The sequence below is a fragment of the Ceratotherium simum genome, chromosome 16 (assembly GCF_057802395.1).
Source record: "Ceratotherium simum simum isolate JZ-2026a chromosome 16, ASM5780239v1, whole genome shotgun sequence".
NCBI classification, from domain to species: domain Eukaryota; kingdom Metazoa; phylum Chordata; class Mammalia; order Perissodactyla; family Rhinocerotidae; genus Ceratotherium; species Ceratotherium simum.
Genome location: NC_141915.1, coordinates 26,397,711 through 26,421,014, shown reverse-complemented (window position 1 = coordinate 26,421,014; position 23,304 = coordinate 26,397,711). Strand labels below are relative to the sequence as shown.

Sequence of the window (23,304 nt, the reverse complement as noted above, 5' to 3'; positions counted from 1 at the left end):
CAGTGGTTCCCCCCAAAATAATAGAATTACCATGTGATCCAGCCTTCCCTCTTCTGGGTATATATCCAAAAAAATTGAAACCAGCATCTTGAACAGATATTCGTACACCCATGTTCATAGCAGCCTTATTCACAGTAGCCAAAAGGTGGAAGCAACCCAAATGTCCATCAACAGATGAACAGATAAACAAAATGTGATATATACATACAGTGGAATATTAATCAGCCTTAAAAAGGAAGGAAGTTCTGACTCATGCCACAACATGAATGAACCTTGAGGGCATTATGCTAAATGATATGAGCCAGTCACAAAAGGGAGGAGAGAGAGAGTAAATACTGAATGATTCCACTTGTATAAGGTATCTAGAGTAGTCAAACTCAGAGAGTAGAATGGTGGTTGTCAGGGCTGGGAGGAGGGGAAAATGAGGAGTGGTGGCTTAATGGGTGTAGCATTTCAGTTTTGCAAGATGAAAAAGTTCTGGAGATTGCTTGCACACGATGAATATAATTAATACTGAACTGGACGCTTAAAAATAAGATGGTAATTTTATGAGTTACTGCAATTTAAAAAAAATTTCAGGACAAAGGCTTTCAACTTGCATAAGCAGTTAAATCAGACGTGACACATAAAGTTTGAAAGAAATCTGTGAATGATCTCTTTCAGACAGTGCCTGGATAAACCTCAGGTGTGGTTTATTTCTGAAGGAGAAGGTTGATGTGTCCCAGTTGATTGGCATTTAAATTTCTGCTCACCACAGAATCAGGCTTTGTTTTTCACTCTGCTGCTACTTAAATAGTTTTGAGTATTTTTCTTTCCTGTTACCAGCTGTGACCCATCGCCAGTGCACGTTCTGCATCTGTGATGTCGGTGGCAGTAATCAAATTTCTCTCCACATGCACGCACACACACAGAAGACAAGAGTCATTTAACAACTCCCTTTGGTGCTTTTTGATTGGGATGAAGTTTACCTAGTATATATTTGATCATTCAAATCAAGTCTTCAACTTTTGGTTTTTAGAAATATGATTTACCTAAAGGCAGAAGGTGAGAGTTCTAGGGAGGCAGGGTGCTTACGATGAGAAGGAGGACTTAAGAGTCCAGAGGAGGTGCCTTTCACCGGCTGTGGGGCCTTACGCAAATTGCTCCATTTCTGAGCTTGGCTCCTCATCTGTCAAGTGAAGAGGACACGACCGGTCGGTCTCTTGGATTATTATGTAGACTAAAATGAATGCAATGCCTAGGTCAGTACTAGGCCCATTATAGACACTGGAATTGTTCCTTTCTCGCTTCCTCTCTTGCTAGAGGGTTATGGAGGAGAAGGAAGAGGGAGGAGACTGAAAACTCCAGTTTTACTGAATATGTTTATGATGATGCAGCATGCCTAGCCAGGTGATTCCATCTGCCAAGATGGCACCTGTAAGACGTAGCTGGTACCCAGCACCGTAGCAGTTACTCAGAGTTTTGATAATAAGTACGGTTGAGCTAAGCTCTGGTTTCAGGTCAGGTTTGTGGAGGAAGAGCATTAGGTAGATCGTGTCCTTTTGAAGCTTGGTTCTGACAGAGAGGTCACTTCAGGTAAAAAAAGGGAGGAGTCTCAGAAGAAAGAAGTTAAAGGAGGGAGTGTGTCAAAGCCAACTGAACATTTCCGGGAAGCTCACAGCTCACTAGCACAACCCAGGACAGAATGGTAGTGTGGACAGACTCACTCAAACCTGAGGTCGCCCTGGGTGCTCACAGATCTCTCTGCCCCTACGGACATCCGTATCCGTTTGCTAACTTCTCCCTGATGAAGGGCTTCTCGTATCCCAGAGACATCTCTAGTATGGTTTAGGGTACAGACTCTGGCACTGGACTAGACTCCCACATCTGCCACTTACCAGCAAGACAGCACCCACAACTTTTGGAGGAGAAGCTGACCAGTACAGCAGTGTCCTTGCCTCTGGTCATCTCAAAGCCGTAGATACCACCAGGCTCTCTGGCTGCAGACTTCCAGGGCCAACATGAGATTTTAGGAAGCTACCCTCCTGCACCAGGAGAAATTATACCATGAAGGGGGAAAAAAAATGTTAAATGAAGTCACATAAACTTTAGGGAAAGTCCCAAGAGGAATCTATGGGTTCCTTTCCTCAACCTAGCCATACTTACCCTCCCCTGGAGCTGGGGTGAGGAGAGGGTAGGTGGAATGGGATTGATAAACTGACATTGAAGAACCAAACAACAATTTTTTTTCCTTATGGAGGTGGTATATATTAATTGTGTTGGAAAATGCTAAAACGTATGTTTAAGAAAGATACTTGTAACCCTATAACCAAGAGATAACTACATTTAGTATATTGTTACTTTTTTTCCTGTGTGTGCATATTTGTTTCACGTTTCATTCTTGCTTCATATACATTTTGATATCCAGCTTTATCCCTATCATGACCATTTCTGGACACGATTATATATGGAAAGTGTTATTTTTTAACACTTTTATGGATGGGCCATAATCTACTTAATGCATCCTCTATTGCTGGAAGTATTAGTTATTTATTGCTGCTTAACAAATTACTCTAAAACTTAATGGCCAAACAAAAAATATTAATTAACAATTCCTATGGAATTGGAATTCAGGAGTGACTTAGCTGAATGGTTCTGATTTAGAGTGTTTCATGAGATTGTGTAAAGATGGCAACCAGAGTTGCAATCATCGAAGACTTGGCTGCAGCTGGAGGATCTGCTTCCAAGATGGCTCACTCACATGGCTGTTGACCAGAAGTCTCCGTTCCTCATCACGGGAGCCTCTCTATAGGGCTGCTTGAGTGACACGGCAGCTGACTTCCCCCAGAACAAGTGATTCCAACAGAGAGAGCAAGACACAAGCCACAATATCTTTCACGACCTATCCTAGGAAGTCACACTTACCATTTTCACCATATTCTCTTCATTACAAGTTGATCACCAAGTACAGCTCATACATAGGGAAAGGGAATTAAGCCCTGCGTCTTGAAAGGAGCAGTATCAGAATTTGTGGATATATTTTAAAACCACCACACTGGACATTTAAATTGCTCCCAGTTTTTCTGTACTGTAAATACCTCTCTGATGATTATCCTTGACACGAAAGCTTCCTGCACATCTCTTATTCTTGTCTTAAAAATTCCTGGTAGTGGAGTTGCTGGGTGAGATTTTGACACATGCTGCAAGGTTGTATCAATTTCCATTGGGGTTATAATGTATCCAAGTTCTTATTTTTCCACACCCACATCAACGCTAGGCTTTATGATTTTTTTTTTCATTGCCAATATGATACAAAGAAAGAATCTCATTCTTTTCATTTGCATTTCTTGGATTAGCAATGAGGATACACACTTTGGGTCTGTGACTGGTTGACTTTTCAGAGTCTTAACTGTCAGGAGCCTCTTGCTGGTAAGCAATGCGTCTATGTCAGTCCTGTCTGCTCCAAGAGCATTTCCTTATTCCAGAGCATCTCCCATGCCTCTGACACTCCTGTCCCAATTCTCTGGAAACTTGTCGGCTATCTGAAGTTCAAGACTTGATTTGGACTCCAGTCTGCCCCTGCATCCCTCTTCCTTATAGAAAAAGATTCCTCGGGGAGGGATCTGTGTTGGGGTAAGCTTCTAGGCTTACATGAAGGCTGAAGACTATCCTCTGTTTTAAACCAGGAGAATTATGGCTCTTTTAGAAATAGGAGAGGGGCAATGGCGTGGCTAATGTCTCGAAATTTTCTATTTTGGAAATTTTCAAACATATGCAAAAGTAGAAAGACAAATATAAGAAACTCCCTTGTACCTCTCATCTAGCTGATAAATACATGGCCAGTCTTGTTACGACTATTCTCTCAGCCACTATGCACCCTGCCTTTGCCACTGGATTATTTTAAATCAAATCCCAGACTTCATATTATTGTGTCCACAAATATTTCACTATTTATCTCTAAACATAAGTACTTTAAAAATATATAACTACAGGGGCCGGCCTGGTGGTGCAAGCAGTTAAGTGTGCACGCTCTGCTTCAGCGGCCTGGGGTTCACAGGTTGGTATCCCAGGCGTGGACTGACGCACCGCTTGTCAAGCCATGCTGTGGCAGCGTTCCATATAAAGTAGAGGAAGACAGGCACGGATGTTAGCCCAGGGCCAATCTCCCTCAGAAAAAAAAAAAAGGAGGATTGGCATCAGATGTTAGCTCAGGGCTAATCTTCCTCACCAAAAAAAAAATATATATATATATATATTATATATATATATATATATATAATATATATGCCATTACCACAAAATGCCATTACCACATCTAAAAACTATTATTATCCCTTTATATTATCATGTAATCAAACCATGTTCAATTTCCCTGATTGTTTCATAAATCTTTTTGTATAATTGGTTTGTTCTAATCAGGATGCATACATGGTCCTTGTATCTCATTTGGCAGTATCTTCTCAGATGCTAACATCTGTTGTCAATCTTCCTCTTTTTGCTTGAGGAAGATTCGCCCTGAGCTAACATCTATGCCAATTTTCCTCTATTTTGTATGTGGGTTGCCGCCACAGCACGGCCACCAATGAGTGCTGTAGGTCCGCACCGGGGAACCAAACCTTGGCCACCGAAGCAAAGTGCACTGAACTTAACCACTAAGCCACAAGGCCAGCCCTCTTCTGATCTTTAGATTCCCTCTTCCTCTCTTTCCCCCCGCGCTTCGCAGTTTACTTATTAAAGTAACTAGTTGGTTTGTTCTGTGGATTTTCCCATAGTCTAGAGTTTGCTGATTCTGTCCCCATGGTGTCATTTAATATGCTCCTCAGTCCCTTGTATTTCCTATGAACTGGTAATTAGATCTGGAAATTTGATCAGATTCGGGTTCAAAGTTTTTGCAAGAATACTGCTTAACTGGAGGCCCATAATGTCTGGTTATTTCTTTATGACGTTAAGATTGACCCATGAATTCAGATGTTCTCTACTGTTTAACTTGAGCATTAGGTTTTTAATATCAATGACTTTTTCATTTCTAAAAGTTCTATTCTTTTTAGAATCTGTCTACTCTTTTCCTATCATATCTTGTTTTCTTATTATAGTATCTTTTTCTCCTTTTTCATTAAAACCCAACCCTATGTGGACAGACAGCTCAATTGGACCAAAACATAAAGTTCAGAAATAGACCCAAATAAATCAGGAATTTAATATATAATAAGGATGCCATTTAAAATTAGTGTAGAAAAGATGGATTTTTCCCTATATGGTATATTCTATAAATACACTCCATGTGCAAAGATGACTGTTTAGCCATCTGAAAAAAATGTATTGGATTCCTATTATACAACTTAAACCAAAATAAACTCAGATAGACCAAAAATTTAAATGTAAAAACTGAAACCCTAGTGCTAGAAGAATTTTAAATATTCTCTGAGTGAAGACCTTTCAAAATCATAAAGAAGTGATAAAAGAAAGGACTGATAATTTAGCTGTGTAAAAATAGAAAATATCTGCATGCACAAAGCAAAAATCATAAAGTCAAAACACAGGAGGGCCGGCCCTGTGGCTTGGTGGTTAAGTGCACGCGCTCCACTGCTGGCGGCCCGGGTTCGGATCCCGGGTGCGCATCGAGGCACCACTTCTCCGTCCATCCTGAGGCTGAGTCCCACATACAGCAACTAGAAGGATGTGCAGCTATGACATGCAACTATCTGCTGGGGCTTTGGGGGGAAAAAATAAAATAAATAAAATCTTTAAAAAAAAAAAAAAAAAACACAGGAGCACTGGATGTGGAGTCAGGAGACCTGGAAAGTCAACATCTCATTCAGCTGTGTCAGCCGCTAAGCCCCTGTTTTCTTCTCTGTAATGGGGAGGAGTCTCCCTCACAAGTTTGACATGGAGATCCGATGAGAATGGATGCAAAGCATCCCCAGTTAGGTGCATTTGTGGCAGTGTTTCTATGCAGAAGAGATGCCAGGTGACTCCTGTAGCCTGGGATGGGGGTGGGTCAGCCAGTGGTCAATCATTACACCTGCGCTCAGGAGGTCTTCCATGTAAGTCTTTAGGGAAGGTATCCATTATTTTCCAGGAGAGGGGCCCTTCTTGAGGGCCGCCTGGTCTGGCCATCAGTGAGGCATTTTCTCTAGGGTGAGCCTACCCATAAGGCAGCATAAGCCAAGGTGTGATGTGGAGGTTTCCACCAAGGCTCCCCACCTCCAAACAGCCTCTCCCAACCACCTGTTTCTGGTGTCCCCATGTCCACCTTAAAGAATCATACTCTGGGTAGACAGATGTTAACTAAGAAAATACAAACCCTCGGAGTCTTGTGGGTCATTTACATTTTGCGGGAAATGTGTGTTTTGGCTGAGAGCAGGTGGAGCATGTGTCATTGGTATGTGGGAAGTGCACTGGCCCGGGCGTCATCAGGTCTGAGTTCTAGGCCCAGTTCTGGCGTTGACTTCTTCTACAACCTTGGAGAAGTCACCTTTCTTCCTGGGCCTCTTGTTTCCCCTCTGAACCAGGAGGTGGTTGGACTAAATGGTTTCTTTTGGTTTGTTCAATCATTCATTCTACAAATGTTTGTTGAGTGCCTACCGCGTGCTGGGTACTGTTGTAATTGCTTGGGATACAGCACTGAACAAAACAGACAAAAACCTCTGCCCTGTGGGACTTACATTTTTGTGGGAGGATACCGTCAATAAATAAGAAATATAATCATTAACCAAATTATATAACATTTGAGGGGTATAAGTGCTTTAGGAAAACAAAAACAAAGTAAGGGATATTCAGAGTATGCAGGAGGATTGGAATTTAAAACAGGGGCTCTGGATAAAGAAGCTGTGGTACATACACACAATGGAATACTACTCAGCCATAAGAAACGATGAAATCCAGCCATTTGTGACAACACGGATGGACATTGAGGGTATAATGCAAAGTGAAATAAGTCAGAGGGAGAAGGTCAAATACCGTATGATCTCCCTCATTAGGTAGTAGATAATAACAAAGAAACACATAGAGACAGAGATTGGATTGGTGGTTACCAGAGGGGAAGGGGTGAGGGAGGAGGGCGAAAGGGATAATTGGGCACATGGGTGTGGTGAGGGGTTGTAATTAGTATTTGGGTGGTGAACATGATGTAATCTATGCAGAAATATAAGTATAACGATGTACACCTGAAATTTATACAATGTTATAAACCAATGTTACTGCAATAAACAAAAAATTTAAAAAATAAAATAAAGAAATAAATAAATAAAACAGGGGCTCATGCTAGGCTACACTGAGGAGGTGACGTTTGAACAACTATTTCAAGGCATTGAAGGAGTTAGCTGAGTGGATATCTCGGGGAAACAGTGAAAAGGCCCTGAGGCAGGAGTATGCTTGACAAGTAGGAGAAAAGCAAGGATGAGGGCAGAGAGGTAACAGAATAAATGGTGGGGGTAGATCATAGAGGGCCTTGTCAGCCCTTGCAAAGACTCTGGCTTTTAATCTGCGTGAGATAAAGAGCTGTTGGAGGGTTTTGTTTGGTTCGTTTATTTTAATACTTAATTTTTTAGAGCAGTTTTAGGTTCACAGCAAAATTGAGCAGAAGGTACAGAGATTTCTCATATATCCCCTTCCCCCACACATGCACAGCCTCCCCCATTATCCACATCCCCTGTCAGAGTGGTACATTTGTTACAATAGATGAACCTACATTGACACATCATCATCACCCAGAGTCCATAGTTTACATTAAGGTTCACTCTTGGTGTTGCAGATTCTATTGATGTGGACACATGTACCCACCATTCTAGTATTCTAGTATCATACAGAGTATTTTCACTGCCCTCAAAATCCTCTCTCTGTGCTGTTGGAGGGTTTTGAGTGGGGCGATGTCGTGTGATCTGCCTTTTTGGAATTCTGACATCCTGCTGAATTTGAGGAAAGAGTTAAGAGAGCGCCAAAACCAAGCCTCACCTGTTGCTCATTTTGCTTTCAGGCCTCCTGACTGTCCCCAACGCTGATATGAAGCTTCCCCACTTGCTCTTGGTCTCCATTTCTTTGCTCACACCCTGCCCTGGTTGGAAGAATACGGCTGTAGAGTCCCACAATTCCTCTAGGTGGCAGTGCTGCCTCACACACAGAGGACACCGCCTTATTTCCATCTGTTCCCAAAACATCCAGCCCTTTCCCTGGGACCTTGTTAGCAAAATCTCTCAGGAGTAGAGAAAATTGGAGAGCCCCCAGTTACCAGGGACACCCTCCAGGCTGCTTGCCCTTCTTTCGCAAATCCTCCCTTTTTTGTCAGGACTGTCAGGGACCACCCCAGCAAGGCTGACCCCAGGCCCATGCGTTAGCCACTTCTAGGAGGCAATGGGTACAAGGCACAAGGAAAGAGCTGAGGCTGCCCCATTCTTCCCTATTTCTGCTCCCCTGTACTTATTCTTCAAGTCTAGATTGATATTCACTTTAACACTTTAAATCTTTGATGGTATTCACTCCTGAATATAAATTGAGGGAGGGGAGGACAAAGGGTCACACACATTTGTGTTCTGGTCCTACCCACTCCAGGCAGCACTGGGCACTGTGTGCTGCTGCCTCAGGCAGAGCCCTGATTCTCCTGTGTTTTTGGAAAATGACTGGACCTGCTTCCCCTCCTGGAGTTGACCACCATCCACCTCATCTTTCTAGCTAGAAACAATGTACTGTCTTCACTTCCTCCCCCTCCCTCCCTTTCTCATCTCCCACATTTGCCACCAAAAACTGTCGATTTTACCTTATATAATCTCACAAATTCGCCTCTCCCCCTTTCATGCACACCTTCATTGCCTTTGTGTACCCAAGGGTAGCCAATGCGAACAGCTAAAAGGGTCAAAGAGGTGATATAAATGAGTGAAGAGGCCAGTGTGTAAGGCAACAGGGAGGGGTGGAGACTGTGGCGAACTGGAAGGAATATCAGTGAAGCCTAAACAACTGCTTCTCAGCCCCAGCCAGGTGTTGTCAGCGGGGAAGGCAGGTCCCAGTGGGGCCAGTTTTTAAAAGCCAGCAATCTGTTGTTGTTTTTATTTTTGTTTATTTATTTTGGTGAGGAAAATCAGCCCTGAGCTAACATCCCATGCCAATCCTCCTCTTTTTGCTGAGGAAGTTGGCCCTGGGCAAACACCCGTGTCCATCCTCCCCTACTTTATATGGGACACCGCCACAGCATGGTTTGACATGTGGTACGTCAGTCCACGCCCAGGATCCGAACCTGTGAACCCAAGGCCGCCGAAGCAGAAAGCATGCACTTAACCACTATACCACCGGGCCAGCCCCTGTTGTTTTGTTTTTAATGTGAAATGTACCAAGTTAATATTGGCAACTAATTTTTAAAAAAATGTTTTAAGCAACAAGTAGGACACCACAAGGGGCAAATAAAACATATCAGTGATCTGAATTTTCAGCATGCAGGCTGCCAAGTTTTTTTTTTATCTGAGGAAGATTCACCCTGAGCTAACATCTCTTGTCAATCTTCCTCTTTTTGCTTGAGGAAGATTTGCCCTGAGCTAACATATGTGCCAATCCCCTATTTTGTATGTGGGTTGCTGCCACAGCATGGCTGACAAGTGGTGTAGCTCCACGCCCAGGAACCGATCCTGGGCCGCCAAAGTGGAGCGTGCCGAACTTAACCACTAGGCCATGAGGCCAGCCCCAGGCTGCCAATTTTTGACCACTGGTTTGAACCACCATCCTAGCTAAGACTACTGGTGTTGTTTCTTCTTTGGTCTCCTGCCTCTACCCTCCCTCACTTCCATGCTCATAGTCTCCAGAGCATCTCCCCAATACCCAAGTCACATCAGCTCATTCCACTGCTTGACATCTCCCTGTTACTCACCCCCAAGTTACTCACAAGATCTGGTCAATTCAGGAAGGCTGCCAGATGTGTCACTCTCTTACTGACCCCAGGCTCTCCGCTCCCACCTGTGCTCTCTCCTGGCAAATGTACATCAGCTCCTTTGTTACCTCCCCTGAGGCCTCCCCAGGCACCTGTATTCACCCCCATGCAATATCTATTTACATGTGTCTCCTCCACTAGACTGTGACAGTCCTTGACACAAGCAACCACCTCTTATTCATCTGTGTATGTGTGGTGCATCTGCCACTCAAGAAGGTGACTGGCGAGTATTGTTTAAAGAAATAAAAAAATGGATGAATGATGATTGTCAGCCAAGTAAAGTAGAACTGTCTTAAGGATGTTTATTTTGCACCCCATTTACACATAATTAAGACCTGAGTGTCCTTTATGATAAAGACAACTTTCTTCTTTCCCCTCGTTGGTCGCCATCCCCCCAGGTTCAGAGGTGTTGAAGAGAGACAGGAGCTCTGGGACCCAGGCCAGCCAGCTCTCTGTCCCAGCTGGGTCTTCTTACGGGCAGGTCTCTGGACTTTCTGGGGCTCCCTTAATCCTCTTTCTCTTGAGTTTTGGTTTTTGAGGAAGTTTACTTAGCGAACCTGAAAAAGGGAAGGTCAGAGACAGTCCTGATGACATCACGAATAGGAAGAGAACCTTGGTCTAGAACATTTGGGGGTGTGGCAGGGACCAAAAGGAGGAACGACAAAATCTTATGTTACTTCCAGCCTACGTCCCTTACTCGTTTCTCTAGAGCCCCTGTGGGGTAGGGAGATGGAATGACCCCAAGTTATAGGCGAGGGATCCCACCCAGGCACAGAGTGAGCAAACGGGTTGCCCAGGGCCTAAGGCAAGTGAGGGGCACAGTCAGAACCAGACCCACGTTTCTTGACCTCTGGCTCTGGACTCTGATTCCTCCCCACTCCTCTCCGGTTTCATGACCCACTTCCCAGTACTTGGCTGCTGGACTGTTTGCAAACGCCATTACCATCCTTTATCGAAGAACTGACTGACGAACGTAGTGCCAAAGAAACACCACGTGGGTTACCTTTAGTTGCACAGATAGACTCCATGATTAACCTCAGCCCATTCACGCTGGGTCCACCAGATGGGATGTGTTTTCTCATCTGACACAATGTGAAGATGAGAAACTTCATCTCTAAGGTATCCCAAGAATGTATCTAATGTATCTAATATTTAACATGGATTTAATGTTAAATGGAATACATTTAACACCCAATGTATTCATGTTTAACATGAATTCATCAAGACTTTTGATTTAAAGTCTTGTTTATAGATAGAGGAACAAGCTTAAAAGATGCCAAAAGGAAGCAACAAGAAAAAAGCAGAAAGTGGAACATTCCGCAGAACAATAGCCTGATCTCTTCAACAGGTCAGGGAGTGAAAAAGGGGACTTTGTTAGGTTAAAAGAGACTTGAGAGACATAACCAGGTAAAATGCAGGGTTTAGGAAACCAGTACAAAAGATATCTTTGACTATTGAGAAAATTTGAATATGGAGTATTTAATCTAACAATTAGATGAAATGAAGACGTTGACATGGAAGGTTGATATAACTAAATCGTATATACAGGATGGTCTCTTTTTGGTTAAAATATATGTATTTATATACATAAAAACATCTAGAGGGCCTGGCCCGGTAGCGTAGCAGTTAAGTTCGCGTGCTCCACTTCAGTGCCTGGGGTTCAAAGGTTCAGATCCCAGGTGCGGACAGACGTACCACATGTCAAGCCATGCTATGGCGGCGTCTCATATAAAGTAGAGGAAGATGGGCATGGATGTTAGCCCAGGGCCAATCTTCCTCAGCAAAAAAAAAAAAAAAAAAAAGAGGCGGATTGGCAACATATGTGAGCTCAGGGCTAATCTTCCTCACACACACACATAAAATCAGCCAAAAAAAAAAACCATCTAGAAAGTGCTGGCAGTGGTGATCACAATGTGATGTTTATATTTTCTTATTTTTGCTTAACTGTGTTATCTAATTTTCTATGATATGCTTCTGTTTGTAGTAATAAGATGTTATTTTAAGAAGTGCATGAGAGCCAAGCGTCTTAACCCACCATCAAAGGCTTTTTCCTGTTACACTCCTATCCCGTACTTCTCCAGCCTGCCCTTCCCTTCCCCTCCAAGCCCAGACGGTGCTCGTTGCCCCTCACCTCTGCACAAGCCTTTCCTTCCACCTCTTTCCCTTCCTCCCCACGCCCTCTCCTTATCCCTTTAAAGCCTGTCCCAAACTTACCTCCTTCAGACAGCCTGTCCTACCCTTTGCCCTATGGCCTCGGATTGCTCATTTGTAAAAGGGGGATAATAATATCCTCTTATCGGAATGCTGCCCGGAGCCAAGTGTAATTGAGAGAAATAAAGCACCTGGTTCAGGGAGAGGCTGGCCCAAAAGCCCAGAGCTCACTTTCCTCATGTGATCCATGGACTGCTTGGCCTAGATCATCTTCATGATGGACTGGCCTTCATTCCATTGCATGTTTTACTTCCTCAATTTAAACTGTAGGCACCGGGGCGATGGGTCCTCGCAGAGCCCAGGCAGGGCTCTGGGTCTCAGTAGCTGCCTAGCTCGTGCCCACCGCACCTGACCTGTCCTAACTCCTGCTCTCCGCTCCGTCTAGCTGTGGCTGGTGGAAGAGGCCTCAAGGGCTGCTGGCCTGCTTTAGCCTCAGCCAGCCTGACTTCAGAGGATCATCTGGGTCCAATTTAGGACAACACTCTGAGGTCCTAGGCTGCCCTGTTCGCCTTTACTTTCTCCCCCAGTAGCTAAGCAAGAACAGCTAACTGTGGCCCCAGAAGCCAGTTCCAGAAGGGTGAGGGGTGGGGAGTTCCAACATCTCTCTGCACCTCAGTGCACAGGAGGGGCCTTCACAGGTTCCAACCGTGGCTGGGGCCCTCCCTTTCCATGAAGAGTCTCTATCCTCTAACCCCACGGCCTCTGTCCAGAGAGCCAGGCAGGGCAGTCACCACAGAGGCCAAAGCTGCTGGGAAGGCCATCCCCAGGCCATGTGCCGGGACCTCCTGCTCACTGTGAGGTGAACGCCTCCCTTAGCCCACTCCCCACCCAACACCGGGAGTGGCCGTCCTGCTGCTGCCTGGACACTTCCTGGAGTCCCCGTTCTTGGCCACAAGACATGATCTCTGCTCTGCTTCTAGTCAGATGGGAAAGTGCCTTGGTTTCAATGTTAACTGAAAAATGCAGGATTCAAAATTGTATGTATCATGAGACCTCCAGGAGGAAATTATACAGAACACATGAATAGTCATGGCCTCTGGGTGATGGGTGACTTTTCTCTCTTCTGTTTTATACTAATCTGCATATTTCAAACTTTCTATAATGAGCATACCTGAGGGGAGTGGGATGAACAAGAGGAAGGAAAAAGTGGAGAAGGGGAAGTAAAATGGACAGAGAGAGAAATGCAGAGATGAGAAGATAGAAGCAGGAAGAGGGACGCGTCAGGCTGCTCTGGGGGGCACGCCGGCACCGCACTTCCCCCACACCTAACGCGCATTACCTCTCCCTGCGTGGACCTGGGATCCCGGCTCCCCCAGCAGGGCAGCCTCATGGCCTGGGGCCTGCATCTTGGACAGCCTCTCCTTCATGCTGCTGATGTTGCTGTGCAGCCCCCAGGCATTGCAGAGCTTGGGCAGACTGTCTTCCTGGCCAGCCATCAAGGAGCTCTCCGGTGCGTCCAAGGGGCAGAATGCCACCTGCAATGGGGTCATGGTGTCGAGGAGGGTGTGGAGAAGAGAGGGGCCCACGTTCCAGAGCCCCATCTCTACCCGTGTTAGGAAACTGCTGCGGTCTGGCTGCACCCACACCTGCCCAGCCAGAAGGATGGATGAGAGCCACAGAGGCGGGAGACAAAGGACCATGGGGACATTAAGGCCAGGCTCCCAACTGTCTCTTCTTGGGTAGTTCTTTATTTTGAGATATGTCCTCATCTCTTTTTTTCCGTTATAGTGTCTTATGTGTTTGTTTGTAATGAAACAAGGGTACTCGTTTTAAAGTCCTTTGCAAAATTAAAATTGAGAGCCTGAAAATATCTTTTGCAATTTTCCTGGTCAGCAAAATCCAGGAATCATTAAAATGGTAGCTCCTCATATTCAGAGGAGGAATCACTGAAACAATCCACCCATTCACATTCAGAGGAAGAAAGGGAGAGGATTTGGTCAAAGCTGTGCACTGCAGGGGTGGGTCGTGGGGTTGGGGGGCCGTGGTTAGAGCTGGGCTCTCCTCTGAGCCAGATGAGGTTTGAACCCGGCTCTTCTCTCCCACTTGCTATGAGGTCTAGGTGGTTACTTTACCTTCCTACACGTGGCACCTTCATTTACACACCATGGACAGTAATTCCAATTACCACTTAGAGTTACTTCTGAAGATTACAGGAGGGAACATAAAGTGCCGGGCACATAGAAACTGTTCCCTGTGATTATGATTTTGGACCAGTGGTTCTCAAAATGTGCTCTGTGAAACCCTGGAGGTCCCTGAATTTTGACCTCATGGACCCCCTGAAAAGTGGGGTCCACTCAAAGCACAAGAGAGAAACCAATGGATTCTAATGCAACCCAGTGTGAAAAGTTCATTCATACAAATCTGAAAAGGCTACATACTGTATGAGTCCAACTACATGACATTCTGGAAAAGTCAAAACTATGGTGACAGTAAAAACATCAGTGATAACTGCCACTTGTTGAGTTTTGGTGTGGTGTCAGAGAAAAATATCCACAATTATCTGAAAATGCTAATAAAACACTCCTCTCTTTTCTAACTACATATCTGTACGAGGGTGGGTTTTCTTCATGTACTTCAACCAAATCAATATATCATAAGAGATTGAATGCAGAAGCAGAAATGGGAATCCAGCTGTCTTCTATTAAGCCAGACACTAAAGAGATTTGCAAAAATGTAAAACAATGCCACTCTTCTCACTAAATTTTTTTGTTTTGGAATATACAGTTATTTCTCATAAAAATTATTTACGTTAATATGTAATGGGCTCCTTGTTTTTATTTTTAAACAGATTAGTAAATACATATTTTTGAATTTTTCTTTAGCCTTAATTTTTAATAGGGGAACTATCAATAGATATAACCTACATAAACAAATGCTTTCTGGGGTTCTCAGTTAAATTTCTGAGGGTAGAAGTGACCTGAGACCAAAATTTTGAGAATCACTGTTTTTGGACAAAGCCAGGCCAGGCTCTGTCGACAGTCCCCACAGCCTTCCCCAAGCTGGCTGTGCCTTTCTGCCGGGCCTCAACTGTCTCCACCCATGGCTCCTCAGGGATGTCCCTGCCCCTGCCAACATCAGGGTATGGGCATGGAGGGTGAATAAATCTGAAGAACTTGGGGCTGAGTCTCCATCCTCTTCAGCCCCATTCTGTGCCCATTGCAGGGGTAAAGGTAGGGGCAGAGGGCTCTTCCTCAGGCAGTGAGCCATAGAAAGGACTGGAGGGGTGCCGGGTGTATCAGAGGGCCCCTCAGTCCCATCCTCCCCCCACAATCCAAGAACACACCAACCAACTCTCGGATGGTCCCGGGAGGAGCTTTCCCGAGTGTCTCACCAGGAACTTGGCCGTCTGGTTACTCTTGGTGTACTTGTAGAGCCTGCGAAGCTGCTTCGCCTCCAGCTCCGAGAAGAGCGAGACAAATCGCCAGAGCATCCTGCAGGGGGGAAACCCGAGGCTGAGGGCGGCGGAGCACAGCCCCTCTCCCTTCAGCATTTGTCTGTGGCCAGGACCCACTCATGGAGAAATGGGCTACATGCTACCTCCTTGGTTTTTGGTTGGGGGCATGGAAAGGAGGGGATTTGCCAGACCTTGAATATGCTATCCTGGTGATGAGCACACACACCACACAGCAGTTGTTCAATCAGAGGTCATTCTCCTCAGGGTCAGGAGAGGTCTTTGCCCACTGTGTGTACAGCTCTGGAGCGATCAATGTTGCCCTGAGAGACTAGAGGACCTTGTTCTCTCCACGCCCCCTTCACCATGCTCACTCCAGGATCCTGACTCATATAAAGATGAAGGACTGGGGGATCTTGACAGAGGTATGACCTTGAATTTAGAGGGAGTGGCCCAGGAGTGGGTATAGAGGGAAGCACAAGGAGGCTGCCTTACTTTCTCCAGTGCTTGATTTCCCAGGCTCGGCAGTAGTGCTGCAGAAAGGTGTTGATGTGGTCCCCTAGGACCACCAGGCTCTGCTTCATGTATTTTAGCCTCTTCTTCTGAGGAAGGTCCCTGGGCAGGTGCAACTTTCGCAAGAACTTCTTCAGTGGCCTTAGGTATTCTTTACACTGAGGAGGCAAAAGCCGAAATGAGGGACCATAGGGGAAAAGAAAAGGCAGATGGGCAGCCTCAAGTAACCAGCAGGTTGACCTGGCTACAGCCCTTACAGCCCAGGAAGGGTTGCTCACGTTAAGTGAGGAAGTTCCTGTCAGCCTCTTACCGCACTTCCTTCCCAAGAGTGTGACAAATTGGGCAATGAGCTATGGTCTGAGCCCTACCAGTTTCTGACCTAGGTTTCCTGACCTGTGGGGAACAGGGGACAGGGGCCTGGACTGGCCCCTTACTCACAATTTTGAAGGTGTCGTGGCCCAGGCCCTTGGTATGGCGCACGAGTGAGTCTCCGGCAGGGATGGTGCTGGCGCTCCCCTCTAAGCAGGGCCCATCTGTCACCTGGGACGAGGCAGGGGGCAGTGGTCAGCTGAGGGGCAGTGCTGGGCAACCATTGGTCCAAATGCCAGCCAAAGCCCTTCTCCATTTTCCCAATGCCCTCTCCTTGACCCAGCTCTGAGGCAAGTGAACCTGGGCAAAGAAACTCATCTCTGAGAATCTCTGCTTAGAAAACCGAGACTGCCCTACCCATTCCTTTTATAATTGTAGCACAGCATACTAGCTAACTTTGTAAAGCATTTGCTAAACACTAACCCATTTTATTCTCCCACAAATTCTGTGAGGTTAGATATCACTATCCCTGGTTACAGAGGAGAACACTGAGGCACCAAGAGATTGAAGTAACTCTTTGGAGGAACGAGCAGGGATTCATTTACTCATCCATTCAGCAAACATTTATTGAGTGCCTAAGTCCCAGGCCCACTTCTTTGTATCTCTAATCTTTAGCATCATGTCATGCTAATGGGCACTCAGAAAAAACGTGTGATGGTGATGGTAATGACGAAAAGGAACGTCTTGAAAGCAAAAGTGAGGCAAAGAAAACTGAAAATTCATGAAGACAAAGTGACTGTGAAATAATACTCGATGTCAGAGAAGGGGATTAGATTGACATGGTTGGATTTGCACCTGACCTTTCAAAAGCCTCTCAGGAAAGTGAGCATTAATTCCTGCCTGTGTTCGGTGGGAACAAGGAAGATCCAGGCCCAGACCACTCTGAAGGGAGACACCAGAAAGAGGGAAGGAGGTGGGTGGAGGGGGTATGGGACACAGGCTCCTCCAGGCCCCAGAGAGAGGGGACTCTGGCTGGTCAACTCCATAAACAGACCACACAACCACACACGAGCCCTTGTGTCTTCATAACCAACAATCATCTTGCCAGGAAAACATGTCCTTGATAAACATCTGTTTGAATGAATTAACATTCTCTTGTTCTTTCCGTCTTTTGCTAACTCATGTACCTCACCATTTTTCCCTCTTCTCTTCTTCCTTGAATTTCATGTTCTCTGCTTTCCAAAACCAGCCCCTCAAGGACCCTCCTTTCCTCCCTCCCTCACACCCCCAGCCCCACTTAACCTTCTCTAGTGGCTTGTCCCCTTCACCCCCTTGCCCATCTGAGGCCTCCATCTCAACAGGGGCGCTGGTGGGCTCCAGAGTGGCACTCCTCACAGCCCCTTGGGCTTCTGACCTACTGCTTCTGTGACCTGAGTGTCTCAGGCAGTGGGTGGGTTGGCTCCAGAACTCGGGAGCAAAACCATGGCAACTGCCAACACAGAGCCCGGCCCCCTCCCCCTCCCATGCCCTCATTCCTCAGAGCGGCCACCAGCCATCTCCATCAACTGGGAACTGGACTAGGGAAGTGAGCAAGATGTGCCGGGTAGACCCAGGATTTTGTCAGAGCTCAAAACCGGCCGGGAGGGGCTGGCACCCCTTCTCCCAAGAGAACTGTCAGATGCGTTGATTTTGAACCCTGCTAAGGCTTTTGAAGTAATTTTCCTGCGTGTGTACCATTCACGACTCCTCAGTTACACCGTGGGATCCCCGAGAGTGAGGACCAGGGTTTGTAACATTTCTTTCCGGATTTGGGACAAAGGACTAGAGGGTGCACTGAAAGAATGGGATACAGTAAATTTCTACTGAGATAGATCTTCTCTTTCATCCCTCTGTAGCTTACAGGAAGTTAATAAGTCAGTTGTGTTGGGTGGTGGGTGGGGATGGTGGTGTTTTTAGGGAGGTGTACAAAAATACCAGCCACCATATATTATCTCAATTAATCTTCACTGTACAGTCTTCCCTGGGGTAGGTACCAGCAGTGATCCCATTTCATAAAAAAGGAGCCGAAACGCATGCAGGTCCTGTGACTTGCCTTAGGTCCGCGGCCACTAAGTGGGGCGGGGGGGTTTCGGTCGGATTCCCACGGCTCTGGCTCTTCCCACCAGCGCCTCCCTCCGGGAATCCGAGGCTGCGCAGAAAACGCAGCTGGCGGGGTCCGGGCGTCTCCCTGGTCCGCTTGGACCGGAGGTCCCCGGAGGCGCTCGGAGGCGCTGGGTCCACGCCGCGACCTCGCCCCTCCCGCGGCACCCGCGCCCCCTCGCGTCCTCCATCAGCGCACACGGCGGGGTACCGGCGGTGGTAAGACCGTTGCAGCCTCCGTTTCCTCACTTAGCCCGCATCTTCTTCCCTGGAACGCCGAACTACATCTCCTGGCCCTGCCTTCGTATGCTCTGGGCCCGGGGTCCCGTTTTCCCCACACAGTTTGGCCCTCGGCCTCCCCTGCCTTCGCGGGCACCGGGTCGGACCGCCGTCGGCGAACGGAGCCGGGCTTGGGTCCTACGCACGTCCTCCCAGGCCTCCCTCTCGCCATCTGGCGGCGGTACCTGCACATGGCAGGGACACTGTGGCTCATGACATTCCTAGGGGACCATGTGGCTCTGCCTCCAAACTGGAAGGTCTGCTCTTTGAGCATTACTTCAGGATTATTTTGCGGCTATTAAGAAGGATAATTATATTGGCAAGAGGGAGAGAAAAGGAGCTATCTTATACACTTCTGTTGGGAGTGATAACTGGTAAACAATGCAATGCAAAATGTTAAATGTGCATTCCCTTTGACCACAAATTCTACTTCTAGGAATTGGTCCTAAGGAGAGAAGATGTATGTATGGGAACTATTACAATGGTGATAATTTGGAAAAAACTGAATTATCAATAGAAAAGGGTAAATAAACTGTGGTACATCCATCCTTAAAAATACTACTCTATTAAATATTAAAAATTAATTTTTAAAAATACTTTAGTACTAAAAAACTACTAATTATTAAAATACTACTCTGTATCTATATAATACTAATTAAAATTTTAAAAATTTAAATTACTACTCTATTTAATGACATGGAAAACAGGAACTAAAACAGCATGCATTGGGGCTGGCCTGCAGCATAGCGGCTGCTGGTGGCCCTGTTGGATCCTGGCCGCGCACCGATGCACTGCTTGTCAGGCCATGCTGTGGCGGCATCCCATATAAAGTAGAGGAAAATGGGCACGGATGTTAGTCCAGGGCCAGTCTTCCTCAGCAAAAAGAGGAGGATTGGCATGGATGTTAGCTCAGGGCTGATCTTCCTCATACACACGCGCACACACACACACACACACACACACACACACAGACAAAACAGCATGTATGGTATGATCCCATTTTTGTATGTATTTATACATGCATAGAAAAAAGTCTTGAAGGATACATTTCAAAATATCAGGGGTGATTTTTCACTTTCTTTTCATATTGTCTGCATTTTTAAAAATAATGAATATGCTTTATGTTTATAGTCAGAAAAAACAGGAGAGCTCTGTCTGTTTTTAAAAGCTACTCATAACAAATAAATATCATTAAAAATGTTATATAATGCTAAGTTTAGAAACAAAACACAAGAGTATTACATTATGACTCATACTTAGGTAAGCGAACATGAATATGGACGAAGACTGGAAAAAAGCACAGTGAAAAAAGAAATGAGGAATTGAATATATGTGTATACAGATAATATATATCTAGCCCTCACTCCCCACCCCACCCCCTGCTCCAAATACTATCTACAATTCAGAAGGGGGAAAGAAGTGTCAGAACCTCAAAGCTTATCTGTCCCTGCCAGCTCCCTCACCCCACTCCACCCCTTCTTGTCCCTCCCAGAGCCTTCAGCAAGTCCTAGACTCTGGATGCCTGCCCTATTCCCATAATGGTTTTATTATCAACCATAGGGAGTAGCCTGAAGAGACAGTCGAAGCTAACAGCAGCCAGGAATAATGGCTCAACACTCAACAAAGACAAAATAAAAATCCATTGCCTCTGGAGACATGCTTCAAAATCCAATTGGTCAGTATAAAATGACCCTGTAGGGCAAGCCAACTCATTCGACAGATTCATTCCTCCAGTATTTAATTAATTAAATAAAAATTAATAAAAAAAATTCTATGTGCCCTGTACTTTAGGCAAGTGGGGGTGGGGAGGGTGGAGGGTGGGAGTGTTAATTTGTCCACCCTCCACTTTATGCAGGCTGGTGTGTTCCTTGATGGTACGGACCGGTTTCATAATCATCACATTTCATCTTCACTCCCCAGGGCACGTGACAGAGATCACAAAATTCTGGTGTGCCCTGAATTCAGTGAACATGGAAAACGACTCTTAGCATCTACTGCCTACACTTCCTCTCATAGACCTGAAGATCTTTCCATCTCTCTGGGATAAACAGTGACTCAGAGACTTTTTATTCCTCAAAAGAACTCTCCTCTATCTCTTTCTTTGTTAAGAAACCTAAGGATATTTTAGCATTGCCAAAAGAAGCCTCTTGATCTTGCTCTGAATTATCCACTTACCAGTTAGAACTGTATCAAGACTCCAAGAAAAGGAGAGCCTTTCAAATTCCTGTCATAGCTGGAGTGCTGAGACTACGGGGCATGTGACAGTACCCAGCTGAAGGCCAAGGGCATCACTGCTCCAAGGCCACCGGGGTCTGAATCACTACCTAAGGCAGAGTCTCTTAACATAGGATCCACTGATGGGCTTGAGGGGGTCAACAAACTCTTTGAAACTCTAACTACCAAATTGTAGATGAAAGACCCACAGCCTTCATCAGGTAATCAGACGTCTGTAGCCCCAAAGAAGTTAGGAACCAATGTTCTACAAGGTCTAAAAACGGGTGTGGACCTTCTTCTCAGAAGTAGTTTTTTGGATGGGTCTTTAAATCTGAGCTCATGGAAGCCCTCAAATAGAGACACTGTGAGAAATGCCAAAAACACGGCTAGTCTAGAGAGAAACAGGAGGAAGGAAGAAGGCGAGAGGGTTTGGGGCCTAACTAACCATATTTCAGACACAACCCATGAACCAGGGACTAAGCAGAAGGCCAGTGAGATCCTTGACTGTGTCCAGTAAAGCCAAAGTACTGTGTTGCCTGCCAGCAGCCTACATCCAGCCCTCACCAGTGGGAAGGAAGTTCCTCCTGCTCTAATAAAGGGTGAGATCCTGTCAGGTCAGGGCCTACAGGCATGAGGCCTCTCCCTCCCACACTGGCAGGACAAAGGCTCATCTCCGTATGCTGGTCAGGAGTATCTCTTCATCTCCTTTCCTCTCAAAATAGTTCTCAAAAATGTTGGGTACTTTTTCCTTCACTCCTATCTGATATTTACTGTAGTTTGCCATTTAATGGAGCCCTGGTTTAATTCCCCTTTTTTTTTGGTAGCAGTGTTTTAATTTAGGCTTCATGTGCTCTAAAAATATCTTGTCAGGGTATCAAAATAACGCTGCAGAATGGCATCCTCAGAGCATGTTTCTAAACAGTATAATGATATGCAAGCTTCTGCGATCATGTCAAATTACTGGGCCTAATGATTTCCACTTGGCTCTCTCTGGAAGGTGTTCTTTCCTAGATGAAATTCAGGGAGATGAGCAGGAGAGAATTGTGTAGTCAATGAATATTGGAGCTGGGAAAGATTTGGAGAGAAAAAAATGGCACCCCCAAATTTGTGGCAAGTTCTCCCCAAAGGACTTATTCTCGCCTCCTCTCTTCCAGGGCACTATATTTGTAGCCCATGTCTTCCTCTATTTTGTATGTGGGTCACCGCCACAGCATGGCTTGAGCAGTGGTGTAGGTCCACACTCAGGATTTGAACCCGTGAACCCCAGGCTGCTGAAGCGGAGTGTGTGAACTTAACCACTACGGCACTGGGCCAGTCCCTCAGGCAATTATTATTAGGCAAATGTGGAAGATGCTGGTGTGGTGAGTTGTATCCAAATTGGCCCTTGGTTGAGTACAAATGGGTAAATTATGGCTCTCCAATGTTGTGCTAGGGCCCATTGTAACAGGCTCTAACAGACTCACCAGAGCTGATTATTAAATTTTCAGGAATTTTGCCAGCTGCTTGTTAAACACAGACATTATTAAATGATATTAAAAGCAGGGTCTCAAACACATACTTGTACACTAATGTTCTTAGCAGCGTTATTCACAATAGTCAAAAGGTGGAAACAACCCAAGTGTCCATCAACAGATGAATGAATAAACCAAATGTGTACATACATACAATATAATTTTATTCAGCCATAAAAAGGAATGAAATTTTTATGTGTGCTACAATATGGATGAATCTTGAAACCATTATGCTAAGTGAAATAAGCCAGACACAAACAAATATTGTATGATTCCATTTATATTAAATATCTAGCATAGGAAAATTCATAGAGACAGAAAGTAGAACAGAAGTTACCAGTGTTTGGGAGGAAGGAGGAATAATTACAGAGTTTCTGTTTGGGATGATGAAAAAGTTCTGGAAATAAATAGTGGTAATGGTTGTACAACGTTGTGAATATACTTACTGCCTCTGAATTGTACATTTAAAAATGGTTAAGGGGCTGGCCCAGTGGTGTAGTGGTTAAGTTTGCCTACTCCGCTCCAGCGGCCTGGGGTCCATGGGTGCAGATCCCAAGCATGGACCTACACACCACTCATCAAGCCATGCTGTGGCAGTGTCCCACATGCAAAGTAGAGGAAGATTGACATAGATGTTAGCTCAGCGACAATCTTCCTCAAGAAAAAAAAAAAAAAAGGAAGATTGGCAACAGATGTTAGCTCAGGGCCAATCTTCCTCACCAAAAAAAATTAACAAATAAAATAAAATAGGGGCCAGCCCAGTGGTGTAGTGGTTAAGTTTGTGCGTTCCACTTCGGCAAGCCCAGGATCCCAGCCCAGGGTTCACTGGTTCGGATCCTGGGAGCAGA

The 23,304-nt window shown here is 45.5% G+C and overlaps 1 protein-coding gene across 1 annotated transcript; it reads right to left on the bottom strand.

Moving 5' to 3' along the window:
* Window positions 1–10,166: 10,166 nt before the first annotated feature.
* On the bottom strand, window positions 10,167–16,288 carry CHCT1 (CHD1 helical C-terminal domain containing 1). The gene is made up of 4 exons (XM_014790919.2): window positions 15,987–16,288; window positions 15,432–15,531; window positions 13,380–13,575; window positions 10,167–10,446 (listed from the first exon to the last, which is right to left on the bottom strand). Exons 1-4 carry the CDS (start codon window positions 16,073–16,075, stop codon window positions 10,361–10,363), a joined length of 471 nt encoding a protein of 156 aa, XP_014646405.2. The 5' UTR covers window positions 16,076–16,288; the 3' UTR covers window positions 10,167–10,360.
* Between the last annotated feature and the right edge of the window lie 7,016 nt (window positions 16,289–23,304).

What these genes read in the sequence shown, in the direction of transcription:
- CHCT1 (XM_014790919.2), bottom strand. Translation starts at nt 16,075, where the DNA reads ATGAAGCAGAGCCTGGTGGTCCTAGGGGACCACATCAACACCTTTCTG. An exon ending in ACCAGACGGCCAAGTTCCTG is followed by an intron (nt 13,576 to 15,431) that starts GTGAGACACTCG and finishes ACCCCATTGCAG; the next exon opens with GTGGCATTCTGCCCCTTGGA. An exon ending in CCAGGTCCACGCAGGGAGAG is followed by an intron (nt 10,447 to 13,379) that starts GTAATGCGCGTT and finishes TCCCTTTTTCAG; the next exon opens with GTTCGCTAAGTAAACTTCCT.